This window comes from Centrocercus urophasianus, unplaced genomic scaffold, assembly GCF_019232065.1.
Source record: "Centrocercus urophasianus isolate 14NV4802_14NV808 unplaced genomic scaffold, USGS_Curo_1.0 seq_15, whole genome shotgun sequence".
NCBI lineage: Eukaryota > Metazoa > Chordata > Aves > Galliformes > Phasianidae > Centrocercus > Centrocercus urophasianus.
Window position 1 is genome coordinate 10,587,868 of NW_024884697.1, and position 14,843 is coordinate 10,602,710.

The 14,843-nt window shown below is 38.3% G+C and overlaps 1 protein-coding gene across 2 annotated transcripts in view; it reads left to right on the forward strand.

Moving 5' to 3' along the window:
* Positions 1-14,843, forward strand: part of MAGI2 (membrane associated guanylate kinase, WW and PDZ domain containing 2) — a 699,411-nt gene that overhangs the window by 469,454 nt on the left and 215,114 nt on the right. For both annotated transcript variants that reach the window (XM_042815700.1, XM_042815702.1), the window contains exon 6: positions 6,216-6,295. In XM_042815700.1, coding sequence (XP_042671634.1) covers positions 6,216-6,295 — 80 coding nt within the window. The remainder of the gene's footprint in view (positions 1-6,215; positions 6,296-14,843) is intronic.

Sequence of the window (14,843 nt, forward strand, 5' to 3'; positions counted from 1 at the left end):
CAGCTGTATAGTTTCTAGAAGGCAGTCACATGAAATGAGGTCCATTCCTGGTCACAATTTAGCTGGCTGAGTCAAAGAGAGTGCTTTAAGCAGCAGAAATGACTGTAGGAGACCTTAGGCATTTATGTATTCCTTCAAAAACTTATATATGCATCTTCTGCTCCTACAAATGCCAAGAGGCAGCACCACTGTATTTGGTACAAATACATAAGTGCTTACCACTGCCCAGGGCCCTCTGGGATGCACAGAATGGGCATCCTCAAACTTTTATCTCTTAAGGACCTCATATTCCATGCACACCTAACACAAACCAACAGTGTGATGTGCAACACAAAGTGCAGTCATATCTTCTCTCATTCTCATCATAGCCAGAAGTGGAGTCCCTTCTGCATCTCTCCCTACATTTGTGCAAGAAGTTTGGGAAATAGCCCACAAAGGATAGATTGCGAAATGGTGATTTTACTGCTCAGTTTTTTTTTGTCTCTGTCCCCGTACATGTAAATTGCTTGAAAATCAGTTTCTTCAAAGCTCTGCAGATAGTCAAATCTGAGGTATACAAACAAGGGAAAGGAGTAAGCATTTTAATATGAAAGTCAGGTGGCCTGTAGTGCACTTGGTTTCTCTCTGCCTCGTGTACTCTCCTTTGCTCAAGCTGTTCTATTGAGGACCATCTTGAATGTTATGCATTTGCAATAAAAACCCAAACAAACCCATATGTGCTGTCCCCGAATACACTGAAGCAGCACATTGGTAAATACCCATTTTGAAATGCCTTTCACAATAACGTGCAAATTACATACCTTGCAAGAGTCACAATTTAGAATAGGTTTGCAGTGTTTTCAGAAGATGTTAAAGCTATTACAGTCAGTAAGTGCTTTCTGTATTCCCTTCAGAAATGTTTCAAGAGATTTTCTGAGTGCTTTGTTACTACAAGTAACTTCATCTATGTGCTTTAAACTGACATTGCTAACACCAATCTATCATATTAAAAATCTTAAGTAAAATAATATACTTAATGACAAATAATAATAAGTTAGTACACTGTTAAGCAAGAAAAGCCACACTCCAAGCAATGGTTTTCTTAATACCTGAAAGTATGGACAAATATCCACTGAACTGCTAGAGAGTCTTTGGTGCTGGCACCAAGCTCTAGTGATAATGGGAAATTGGGTTATGAACAGGCTGCAAAGTACTGAGAGCAGATCTACAAAGAGAGGAACGGGAGGTTGAGTCAGAGTTTCTGGGAAGTATTCTGAGCTTCTTTCACTCCATTTAAACCAGCTGAAAAATGTTTTGGGTTTTTTTTTTTTTCATGTAAGTTTATAACTTATTCTAATTGATATGGTAGGACACTGCAATAAGCTACTTCTGGCAAGTGTAAGTGCTTGGTAAAGAAGATTTAAGTTAACTTTCAGTAATTAGTATATTGACTTTTGGCTAGTATAGTCAAATAGCAATCGTTTCTGGTGGAGTTTATTTTGACATTATTTTTCAAAACTGCAATAAACCTCGGGTCTAAAATTGTACAGCAGCTAATAATATTTTGTACAGCAGCTAATAAATCAGACTGAATTTGCAAATGTTCTGCTATTCTCATGCTCCACCTCTATTTGCCAGAACCAAAGAGATTTTTCATTCACTGCTTTCAAGGTTTCCAGAATTAGGAGGTTGCTGCTGATTTTAAGACATTCTGAGGCATACCTGGTTGGTTTGTCAGCAACCATGTATTAGTTCAGTCATTGTAGCTATTAATCAATATCATGGAAACTGTGTAAGTATAGCCTTTATAAATCTGCCCATTAATTATGAGGTATGGTTATTGCTGAGTAATGAAATGGTGGCCAGTGGAAAATGCTGGTGAAGCCACAGCTGTATTTTTCACAGGATGCTTCTGTTGCATCGCTTCATGCTCATTCAGGCAGTGACAACTGTTCTGAACGTTTGTACATTTGTTCCACAACCACCTCTGTTATTCCACAACTCATTCATAACTAATCTGCAAATCCTCATTCCCTTCTCCTTCTGGCCTATCTGCAGGACTCCTCAAAGAGCACACACGGTTAGATGTAGTGGTGAGGCAGGACAGCTTATCCTCTATGCGTTTTACAGGATTTTTAGTGCTTAAGACACATTAAAATGTTCACAGCTTTTGCAGTGGATGTGTGTCAGAGTTACTTTTGCCATTGGTATTAATTTGACCATTTTACTCTTCCTTCTGTCTTCTTATCATTGTTAAAACTTTCCTACCAGGGCTTCTTTTAAATTAGGTTAAAAACTCTTTTGGAGCTAAATGCTGTCTGTAGCTTCTACAGATTCTAATCCATTGCAGATCTGAATATGGAAGAGGCAGAGCACTAGGACTCAGAGGAGCTGACATCTTCCCTGTGTTGTCCCTGCAGCCTGCCCTGGGACATTCAGACAGCCAACACTACCAAGCCCTCATTCTTCCTCTCATTTTCAGTCTGTCTGGAGAACAAACTGCCTCTTTTGTGTCTCTGCTGTTGGCTAAGCTCAGTTTTAGTCCTTTCTGAAAGACATAAAACAGGAGGTTATAATAGAGTACAATCATAGAATCATTTGAATTGGAAGAGATCTCTTCAAAGGTCGTCTAGTCCAACGCGCCTGCAATGAACAGGGACATCTAAAACTAGATCAGGTTGCTCAGAGCCTGGTCCAGTCTTACCTGGAATGCCTCCAAGGACGGGGCTTCAGATTAACCTGAACAACAGTATGGTGTATGGAAAGAGAAGTATCTTTCCAAAGCCTGAAACTCTAAAGCTGGCACAAAGCAGACTGGGAGAGGACCCTGCTGAGTTTACCTCCTCAGTAGCAGAGAAGTAGACATACAGAGACAACCACAACGCTGTAAAGCAGGAGCACTTATTTTCTTCTTTTACAGAGAGACGCATGGTGGTAGTCAAGTGTTTACTCACTGTAGGAGTGTAGCTGCGCTGGGTACCTGGTTGCTGAGGTGATCCGAACAATTGCCTCTAACGTGGTTTTGTAGAGATGTTAGAAAATGGAGTTCGTAGAATTATAGAATAGAATCATAGAATCATTAAGGTTGGAAAAGGCCACTAAGATCATCTAGTCCAGCTGTCAGTGCATCCCCACCATGCCCAGTATGCCATGTCCCTCAGAGCCACATCAGTGCTCTTCTCGAACACCTCCAGAGACAGTGATTCCATGTCCTTGGGCAGCCTGTTCCAATACCTCACCACTCTTTCCGAGAAGAAATTTTTCCAAATATCCAATATGAACCTCCCTGGTGCAACTTAAGGCCGTTCCCTCTTGTCCTACTGTTAATTCTGCATTCGTTCAGATAGGGTCGATCTTCAGAAAAGGAAAAGGAGTTCTACCATATGCTGGAGCACCTGTCTGGAAGTACTTGAAGCCCCATTGCAAGTGATTCCATACATTTCTGTACGAATGATAGAGCAGGTGCGGAGCAAGGGAGCAAGCACAGAGATGTATAAGGAGCAGAGGGGTGATTTTCAAAAGGTACTTTGGTCCTTCTGCTTGCTTTAGATAAAAGTTCTTGTGGATAATTTAAACTTTTGATGAGTGAGACAGAAAGTAGAAGAGGAAATTGCGTGTTGTAAGACCTCATCTAGATGAGATACCATCTTCACTCTCTGAAATGCTGCTGCAGACTGAAAGATCGTTCTCCTGCTGGAAAAACTGTTGACATTTTTATTTAGTTTTAGTTTTGCATGGAATGGGCACAGTGGACAAAACTGGAAGACAGTAGTCCTCCTGGCTTTATGAAAGCCACATTTACGCTGAAGGGAAACATAGCTGTTTGCTTGTTGTTGCTTTTGGTTTCAACAAAACCCTCAAAGGATGTAATTCAAGCAATTCACACGTTTAAACAATAACACTGAATTGGGCTTATTTTCAGCTTGGCACCTGTCTTTGCAGAAGCCTGGAAACTCATTTCAGGCCTATTCTAGAAATGTCACAGGGATATTTTCAGGGCTGGTGAACTGGTCTGTTCTGCTCTCGTGCAGTCTTACAAGGCAAACACCAGCCAGCCAGCTTACAACAGAGTTGACCATTAGCACTGCTTCTGCCACTGGGTCTTTTGGTGGTTATGGACAATTGCTTGCTGTCTCTGTGACTCCATTTTCCCACCTTTAAAATAGGAGTGATGGCTTTTATTCCCTTTCTAAAGTGCTTTGAGATGCATTTTATATCACAGCAAAAATTCCTAAGTGTAGTCGTATATTCTGCTCTTTCAGAGCTATTGGAAGCTATCTGTGAATCGCTGCAACCAGTGGGGGTCCCTGCAGTCATTCAGAATTGGTAGCTGGGAGTCAGTGGCGACTGCACAGACATGCCCATATTCCAGAGTTGCCACTGCAGCTTGTACGGATAGCCCAAGCTGGTGCCTAGCACTGGCACTGCTAATGAGGCACCCGTAGTAGCATGGAGCTCAGTGTGTGCTGCTGGCTGCACCCAAGGAGCTGAGAGCAGCCCACGCTGGGCTCCACGCTGCTGCAACAGCGTCACTGCTGGTAGCTCCACTAGTTAATTTAAAGCTAGCTCAAGTATGTCTGCACAAGCCGCAGCTAGGCTGTGACTGCGGTATAAAAATAACCCTACAGGAGAACACAGGCAGCCAAATCTTCAGAGAAAGCATCTTACTTACATTTGAAATCAAGCATGGGCAGATGGCATTGTTTCAAATTTGCTTTACCTTTGGTTTGTTGTTCTTCATATTCTGCAGATGCAGCCATGTTCCTAAAATAGGTGGAGATTTCATTTTTCCTCCTCACCTGTCACAAATGGTGTTTTAGACTAGGATGTGCTTAAAATAGGAGTTTAAATACCTCAATTTTCATTTTGTTTGCCATTTTAACCGTGCATGATGCTCACCTCCTTTTTTTTTCATCCAAAGTGGGTAGGAAGACTTAATATTGTGACAATAATGCTGAGCAGTAAGTACTATCACTGTTTTCAGAGATGGAGAAATCAAGGCAGAGGAAAAAAATTACCTGCCAAGGCTTAAACAGTGAGTTAAGGTGTGAGAAAGGGCTGCTACTATGCATTTATTTTTCCCTGGGGGAACCAGTGCTGTTTGGACCACGTGGACTGTATCAGTCAGCAACTCACCAATTAACCATTGCATCCTAAGCCATTTTTTGCCAGGCCCCCAGTTTTTCTACACCTTATGCTAATGTTTATAAGAGAGGTCTTAAGTATACTTTACAATGACATAGCAAATTAATAATAACCTAAATAATTCAGTACTATATAAATTGTATGGAACAAGCATCCTCCTAGGGTGTATCATATAAATAAAACATGGGTTAGAATGGACTATGAATGATGGTATTGTAAGAAAAGCATCTCAAAACATAAAGGAGTAATGATCACATCCTTTTCTGTTTTATAATCTTCCTTCTTTAACATACTTTAGGAAAAAAAAAAGAAAAAAAAAGGTTCCAAAATCCAAATGCTTATGCTAAAGGTATACATTGAAAAAATCTTGGTTTAAGTCTCATTAGGTGTGTTAAGTGTCAATTCATTTGACAAAATTCTCTCTTAGAAAACAGTTCTCATCAGTTCAGTGCTATTTCATGGCTGATTCCTCAAAGATCTATTCAGAGTATAGAAAGAAGCCACATGATTCATTCAGCTTGTGCATATCTTTTTTATCTTGATAGAAGGATTATCTATGAAGAGATAAAGGTTTGTTAAACAAAGTATCATTAATCACTCTGTCCGGAAACATAGTCTTTGCAGGAACATGCCGTAATTTGCATTACTTTCGCTATGCCTTGCCAGTGCTGCTGGTGAGAAATAAGAAACCTGCATTTATGAAAAGGACAGGTTTAAGATGAAAATAATTCTATACGAAAACTATGAGATTGGTACAGAATCCTGCCGCCTGCACTCATTCAACGGGAGAACACTGTATTTGTAATAAATTCCTTTTGCTCTGGATGAGTTCTGCATTTTCAATGAGGTTAACTTGGCAACATTCTAGTTGATTTTAATAAAAATAGCTGCTTTGAGGACAGGGAGCTGAGGTTGCCAAATTTACAGCTGCCTTGCACAATTACTCTTACACCTCCTTCAGGGCTACTTAGAACCAGTAAGCAAATTAAGTGTATCGATTGCAATTTTGTTGGACTAACCCTTTTTTCTTAAGGAATAAACTTGATTCCTTTCAGTATGTGTCTGCTCAGAGTGATCTCTTTTCTTTTCAGCCATAACACAAAGACAACATCATGGCTGGATCCACGACTTGCGAAAAAGGCTAAACCTCCAGAAGAGTGCAAAGAAAATGGTAGGTTATTAAGTTTTCATTGCTGCTCAGAGGGGATTTGCCTTTGTGTGTGTGTCTCTCTCAGTTCTTACAAAAATCAGGCATTTGGGGGAATGATGAAAGGTGTTTAATTGCTGCTTTGGTTACAAGCCATAAGTGATACCAGTTCTCAGTGTGCCATGTGTTTCTGCTTTTTATTCCCCTTTCTGATGCTATCCAAAGCTGAGGATCACAAGTGTGTTTTCTGCCTGTTGTGTGTGTGTGACTCCGGGACTGACCCTCTCCCTCATCTCCTACGGAGAACTTTGGTCTGCAGAACAGAATCCCTTTTCAGATTCTGAGCTTTTAATCTACAGGCGATTCAATGCATAAGGGAAGCTAGCAGCACCGTGGGAATATGAATATTGTTTGATTTGTACTTAAAGGTACAGTGCTATGCTGTTTAGTAGCCAATTTAAACAAAATAGCGTCTGATAAAGCACCGTGTGGGAGGGAGAAAATAGATCTGTGTCTGTCCGAGTTTGTGACTGCATTTGGGGGTACTGTGTTGTTAAGGGTTTTAAATTTATCAGTGTAAATAGTATGGGGATGCTTAGAGAGCTGCGGCTGAAATGCAGGAGAGATGAGTTGTATATCGACTAACTCAACGAGAGAGATGGAATACACATCTCCTCAAACTATTGCTTATGCACTCAGTATGATTTTTATTTTTCCTCTAGTAAAGTTTCAGGGATCAGAATCATTTAATAAAGCCAAATTAAATATGCACAGTGATGGATCTTTTTTCTGGGGAATTTTATTTTACTGTTTAATACTTCAGTGTAAATTAAATGAGCCAGTTAAGAAGGAATGATTTCTAAAGAATGCTTCTTGTTTTGCTATTATGAGATATAGACAATTAGATGCATGCATGCTATTTACATTATCTCAAAGCATTTTGGTATTTTAAACAGACTAATAGGCTTTCTTGTACTGCGTCTGATTTATTTTAAATTTTCTAAAATGCATTACATTGTTTAATGTAGATATTATTAATCAAAAGAAAACTCAGTGCAATTTAGGGCTGATAAAGTGTCACTGAAGAGTTGCTGGTTGTGTGAAATTTGGGGCAATGATTTGGTATAAACTGTTCTATTTTTGCAGATGACTTCTTTTTTGAAAGGCTGCTTTTTCTAAAAATCCCTTCTTTATTTCAGCAGTAATTCTGACGTTCTCTTCTGACATCAGAAATTACATGTCTGAATGATTTTGTAATGCTTATTCCAGCACTTACAACACTAGTCCCTGGAGTAAATTCTGTTCTGAAAAGAAGTGTTACTGAAACAAAACAGGGGAACAGGAGTTCTGTATTATAAATCTCTCTAATTGCATATATGAAGGAATACACACAGAAAAAAACAGGAGAAAAATCCAGCTATATTTATAAAGTAACGTACCACATTACTTGGAGTGAATGTGTGTTGCTTTTGCTTTTTCTTTCTTATAACTGTTATATTGAGATCACAAAAAATTCTGAAAATAGCAGTGTTTGATATAATTTTAAATGAAGATCAATGCATTAAAAAATAGCATTATCTTACAGATATTTGACTACTAGATTATTGAATGAGGATAGTGTTCTGGGTCATGCTGTACTTTAAAGTTACTCACCTCATTAATGCAAAGTACCTGAAGTGAAGCTTGAAAGAGTACGAAGAGGTCTTGTATTCTTATAGAGGTTGTTCTTGCAATGTCCTCCTCTTTTCCTAAAGCTCTTCAGTTGCTCAAAAATTGCTGCTGTGGTTTTCTGGTGTTTGGTTGTTTGCTTTTGTTTATTTATTTTTTTTAATGTCCAATACCTGCAGAAGGAAGTCTCTTGAAAATGCTTTAAAATGACTATACCTTGCTCTGAGGTCCTCCACCATGGTGCTTGTTATAGCACACAGGGGTATGGAATTTTAAATTAGATTTAATGTCAGGTCAAGGAGTAATACATTTAAGTATGACTTGGTTATCTTATTGATCCCAAACATCTTTTCTGTTACATTTCATGATTTATTATGGCACATTTTTACTAAGAGATAGAAAAATTTAGAACATGCTGAGATAGGAAATGATACTTAACGTCCTTCCGCATCGCTATCTGCATAGCTTGTGTTGTCATTACAGTTCTTTTGCAATATTTGAAACTTGTCTTGATTCCCTGAGATATACTATTATGCTCTTATCACCTATCAGATCTTGCTGTCAAGTTTTCATCTGAACAACCCAACTTTCATATTCTCTTGCTGTGCAAATCCTGCCAAATCCTTCTTCATTCTGCCACCAGCACACCATCTCCACCCCGACAAAGTCTCAGCAGTGTTTAATATTTGAGTCTTCCTGATGTTTTGGTCTAACAGTACTGAAGGCCCCCTCTGCTCCAAGCATCTCCTCTCCTCTGCTTTCAGCTCTTCAATGTTCTTTTGCCAAAAACTAATTCTCCACATTCCCCAGCATTCCATACGTGCAAATCTTGGTGCTCATTCACTTCTATTTGAAAGTCTGAACTAACCTTTCAGCACATCCTTCCTCTCGGAAGAAAATTTGACATCTTTTCCAAGACACTGACAAGCTCTACCATGGTAAGCTTTCTCTGCCTTCATGCTGTGAACTCCTTCTGTTTTTCTTTAATGACAGACACTGCTCTTACCCCCTTTGTAGGTCAGGAGGTTTTAGGGGCTGATTTTTATTTCTGTCTCTGTCATGACCTTCTGAGTGAGTTTCGGCAAATTACTTTGACTTTTTCTCCATCAGATCTACTTAGATGGTAGTTCTCTGAAGCAACACTGCCTCTTTCTTTGTTTGTATGGTGCTTGAATTTCATAACAGCAGGAAAGAGAAATGGCTGGCAATGCAAACTGGAATATTTTACACATTTCTGGTGTCTTTTCTCTCCTAAAAACCAGAACTAAAAAATTTGATTTGTCTGATTAGAATACTTCCTTTAAATTTTTTCTAGTTGTTTTGGTTTTTTTTTCACATGAAAAATCATAGAATAATAGAATGGTTGACCAGTATTTGTCTGCAGATAAACGTAGTTCTGCACGCTGTAAGCCAGATTCCCTGGTTGCTACATTTTACATAAAATTATAACACATAGCAGACTTCTCAGATGTGCATTCTTACAGCTATGTTGTGTGAATGGTCTGCTAACAGAGTCTGTTCTTTGGGAAAGAATATGGAAAAGAAGTACAAGTCCCATAAGGCAATAAAATGTAGTCTGATGTGGAAATGAAGAAATGAAGTAATTTAATTTTTCAAATTCTTTAATCCATTTCAGGAAAAATTCCATTCTGGAGAAAATTGGGGATTAAACATCTGCGGAAATTTCCTGAGATCTGAAAATCACATTTCACTTAGTTCATTTCTAATCCACTCCAATCGATAGTAGTCTCTATCACTCTTGCTTTTTATGCCAACCTCCTATCACCTAGAGTCAAAACTATAAATAAAGCTTTGATTTCACCTATTATCATCTGTCATGTGCCTTTCCATCTACTCTACACCCACAAACTTGACTGAAAAAGAGCAATGTTTATTTAGGAGAGTAGAGTTGCCTTTTGACTTCATTGACTGTGCATACCAGTTCTATTTTAACAATGAAGGGGCCCAGAGATGTGGTTCAGGCGTAAATACCTAGTACTTTCAACTTCCATATACCCGTACTTTGCCACTTCAGGCCATGTAGGACTTTTCACCCTAGCCGAAGAGTTTTCTCTCGCTGCTTAGTGAGGTACATGTGGTACCATGCAGATAGCCGTGAATCCAAGAACTCAGTTCTTCTTCCATCTTCAAGACCAACTTCATCACATTGATTGATCATCTCTAAACATCTCAGATCCTAATCTCCCTTTCTCCAATTTAAAAAAAAAAAAAAAAAGAAAGAAAACTGGTGATTTTTTAATCGTTATTATATAACTGTTTTTTTTTTTTTAATTCTTGATATATTTAGTATGCCAGAAAACAAAACAAAATAAAAAACTTGAAGGTGAATGTTAAATTCCAAATCAAAAGGATGGTCTCTGATTAGGCCATCTGTAACCTCAAAGTAGTAACTGTCTTACAACAGCAGGAAGCATTCACATGAGTACACAGGCCCACTTTTCCTTACTTTTTTCTAAAAATTTATGTAGTACATTTTTAGCTGGAAACATTTCATGTGAGACACGGGAGCATGTTTTTTCTTTGTTGACCTCTTTAAAAGGTCTTAAGAATTAAGAAAAAAAAAAATTATAATATGATTTTGTGTTATCAGTGCCTTAATGCTAAGTAGTTCTTTCTCAAGATCTCACGATTTAACATACAGTCCCACTTTGTGTTGCTGGTCTAAGCTACTGCCTTGCCAGTTTTTGCATACCCCTGCATACTAATACTAGAAATAACTGAAATCCTGCAGTTAGTCTGCAGTTGACCGTTTTGCTTGTTTCCAGTAGGTGTTCTTCCTCTCTAAACCATCTAACTCCGGTAGAAAGACAGATTTTCAGAGATAGAAGAAAGTTTATATGGGCAACTCTGACTGTTGTTATATCTCCACAAATGCAAAACAGGAATACTACACAAGTATTTTCTCAAATGTCACCAGGCTTTGTTAAAATTAGTAATTTTTCATATCATTAGGTTCTTTGATTGTTGTTAAAAAAAAAAAAAACAAGAAACAACGCCAAAATCTAGGACTTTCTCACCTTATTTAGATTTAATACATCCCATATTTCTTCAAGAAGTCAAACCACATAACAAACATTTTTTTTTTCCTATTTCTCAGATTTCTTTTAGTATCTCTGCCATGATTAAGCTACAAAATGTCTATGTTTGCATACACCTCCTTCCTTTTAGCAAGTACAAGTGGCTCTACTGTTAAATCTATGCAGAACTCTACAGAAATTACCACTCAAAGTAAATCACAAGCATAATAAGAAGTTATTTGTCATTGTTTACCTGATTCTTCATCATCATGTTGTAAGATGTCATCTCTTTATATTTGCATTTTGTAGATGCACTTGAGGTGTGCTGTTTTTATGGGTGAAGCATTACTTCTTGATTCTTACATCTGTTTTCACTGGCCACCAACATGTGAACTTCTGTCTTGTATGGATACTGTTTGTGCATTCCAGTGCCCACTAGTGGCAGTGTGTAGTAGCTAAATACTCATTTGCAGATAAGTTTTCATTTTGCCAAAGCAATAGTAACCTTGCATTTGAAACCAAATTTCTGTTTTCTGGTAAAAAGAAGTTGGGGCCTTTTTGGTGGGTTGCGCTGCATCTGTAGCAGAGATTTACATGTGGGACTTGTGCAAAACAGTTCAGGTAAGGGAAGACAGTGAAAGGAGGAGGAAATGCCATACCATGCTGATTAGGCAAAGCATCAGCAAGACATCTTACAGCTACAAATCAAGACCTCATTTCTGTTGAATGAATGGAGCCCAGTATGAGCTGAGAGAGGACACTAGGAAGCTTTTGGGCTTTTTAAGAGCTCTGTGACCCTGAATACTGTCTCTTTCAATATGATATTATGCTTGTTGCTTCTCTCTAATTTTTCTCTCTGTGAGTTGTAAAAATCTTTTAATTTTTTTTTTTTTTTTGCACTTATGTGGGGTTATTTTTGTTTTGCTTTCTTTTGTTGCTTTTTTGTTTGTTTTTGTTTGTTTGTTTGTTTTTTAAGTTGGTTCTGAAAACTTCCTTTAGGATTCTCTGGTATTTTCTATCAGAAAGCCTGAGCAGCTCCTGAGCCAGGGGACTAGGCTGTGATCTCACATCTTTAGCAGCACACTGCAGTCTATTTATTTTATTTATAAAATTATTTTCATTTCTGACAGTCTTTTGAGGTCACTTTATCTTTCTGTGGGAGAACATCATAAAAATTCTATCAGAAAAAGTAATGATCACATAGTGTCAAAAATCAGTCAGTTACCAGAAGATGAGTAAATCAAAACATAAAAAGATCAATAGCCAAAATACATCATTCTGACAAAGATTTTGCATAACTTAAGAAGAAACAGCCTCAGTTCTTCCGAGATTACCTTATGTCATTCCATCCACTTCCAGCCTCCCTGTTCTCCCACTCTCCCAGGCTCTCCCAAGACTTCGTGGGTTCCTCAAGTTCCAGGACAGCCTGCAGGTTCTGAGCAGGCTGGGCCGGGCCGTCTGCTGTGCTCCCAGTGTAACGTTCTGGGTGCAGGAGCACCTATAAGACATCTTCCCCTTCACATTTGCTGATTTTTACATATCATTTAATGTGTTTATCTGTGAGACATCTGTGACTCAGCTAACTTTAGTTGAAAACTAGTGATAGATTCAGACTTCAACAGACAGACAGTATGAACACACACAGAGTTCATTTGCCTCAGACACCAAAGTGGAAAGAGATACCAGCTTTGGAAAAGTGTTTTTTTACTTGATCACCATAAAAATTCCTAGAATTATACATGTCACGATTGATATCTAATGTTAAGCAGTAGTTGCATTATGTGTTAAATGGTACCATTTGTTCCATTACAATCAAGGGTCTACCAGCATTTTTATTTTAAACCCTATTTCCAGAGAATTATATTTGGTGTTGGTGAAGAGAGTCTCTTTTTTCAACTTCGAACTGGCATAGATTGTTGTCTTTAAATTCTGGGATGTTGTTGGTTATTAAATAGGTCAGCATATTAAATAATGTTTTTATGTGGAATGATACATCACGATATATAAAAAGGCCTCCACCTATTTTGTTAGCAGTGCATATGGGCGCTTTTTCAGGAAAACTGCCTTGGAGAATTTTAGCTCAATGTTTCTTTAAAACATACAACTAAGCTACAGATGATAGGATTGCTAAATAAAGGCCACAGCGCCTGTTTCTAACAGAGTTTTCTGTCCATAGTATGCGACAGCCATGCAATTCACAAAAAGCTAGTTAACCTCTGTTACGTTTTATTGTGGTTTTTTGTCCTCATTTAATAAAGAATAGCTGTCTACTGCATTGAAAGACTTTCTGTGTAGTCATCTGTCCATCTCATAAGAAAGTGCAGAGATATCCAAAATGAGTTTAACTCTTCACTGTAGCTATTTGGAGGCTGTAGTTTAAATATGACCTGGTATTTTCCATGGAAAATATGGAACTGTTTTGTCTCGATATGTACACATTAAGTAATTGCCATCAAGAGAGGAAGTTTGGGATGAATGACAGATGTCCAAAGGAGTTCCTCTCCATGAAGGGAAAAGCAGGGATTTCCCCGCTGTAAGGATCAGGTACTTGCTGCAGCATCTGATAAGTGATGATCTGGTGCCTGAAAGGGAATCTAGATCTCTTGCTGGGTATTTATCCATGGGTAGAGGATGGAGTACAAATGATGAGCCACTGTAGAGACAGAGACAGCTGAAGACAGAGGTTGATCACTTGCTTGCGTCTTAAATATAGATCCAAAGCTCAGTGAAATATTCACGGCTCTGAAGTTTTTCCTCTGCTTATCAGCCAGAGCATGACCTCCTCTGCACATTCTCTTGAGGTTGCTGCTTATCCATGAAAAAAATGTTAGGAGACCTATTTTTTTTGTATTTTAAAACACATAAACTTTCTCTATTACAACTTGGTAAAGATACTGTGCTGTAAGTGTGAGAAACATGTTTAGTAAGCTCCTCTGCCAGATGGAGTGCAGAATATAGTGTCATATTAATCAATCCAGAGAGAAAATATGAGAGCAACACAGAGCATGACATTGTCCCTAGACATTTTAACCTCCTCCTCTGGGATGGGTTGAGTTGCTGTGCCAAGAACTGTTGGTTTTTTTCCAAAGGGCAAGTAAGCAGTGCTTGCAGGGTTCAGCTGAGAGCACCATGCACAGATGAGTAATTTTGCTGCAAATTTTTAAAACTGCTCTGCAAATGCTTTTTAATTTAGGCATCAAAACCCTTCCTACTGAGTCACTTTTGGGTAGAGACTGCCCATCACACACTCCTGCCTGGTGGCTTTGTGATACGAACAAATGACTAGGAATTAGGAAATTGATTGACAGACTACCGAATTCACTTTCAGTTGTGACTTAAATCCAGGTGTTTCCAGGTGATAAGAATACTGCACCTTTAAACCACAGAATTATTACTTAGTACTCTATTTTGCAATGTACTAACCCTTTTTTTAAGCAGCATTTAATGCCATCAGTTTTGTAATGGATCTGTAATTACTTGTAATAATATTGATCACAATAAGTTTTTCTGCTATTTAAGTACATGCTTTTTTTTTCAAGTTGCTTTTTAAGATCTGAATCTACTAAATAATAAGAGGAAATCTCTTGAATATTTCTAACCATTTGAAAGGCATTTTGTGCTGGCAATGCCAGCTGGAAATTCATTGACTGAAAAAAAAGCCTTCAGTGAAGTCACAGTAATGATAATAAAAATAAGAATGGGGGGTTCTTCATTAGTGGTTTTTGTTTTCCTGGGAGTTCAGAAGATACTTCACTGGACAATCTGGGTGCAGTGACACATATTCTGAGAGAAAATCTTGTTCATCCTTGAGTAACACTGAGGACAGAAGAGCCGTCCACATGTCCATACTTTGGTTGACCGTGCCT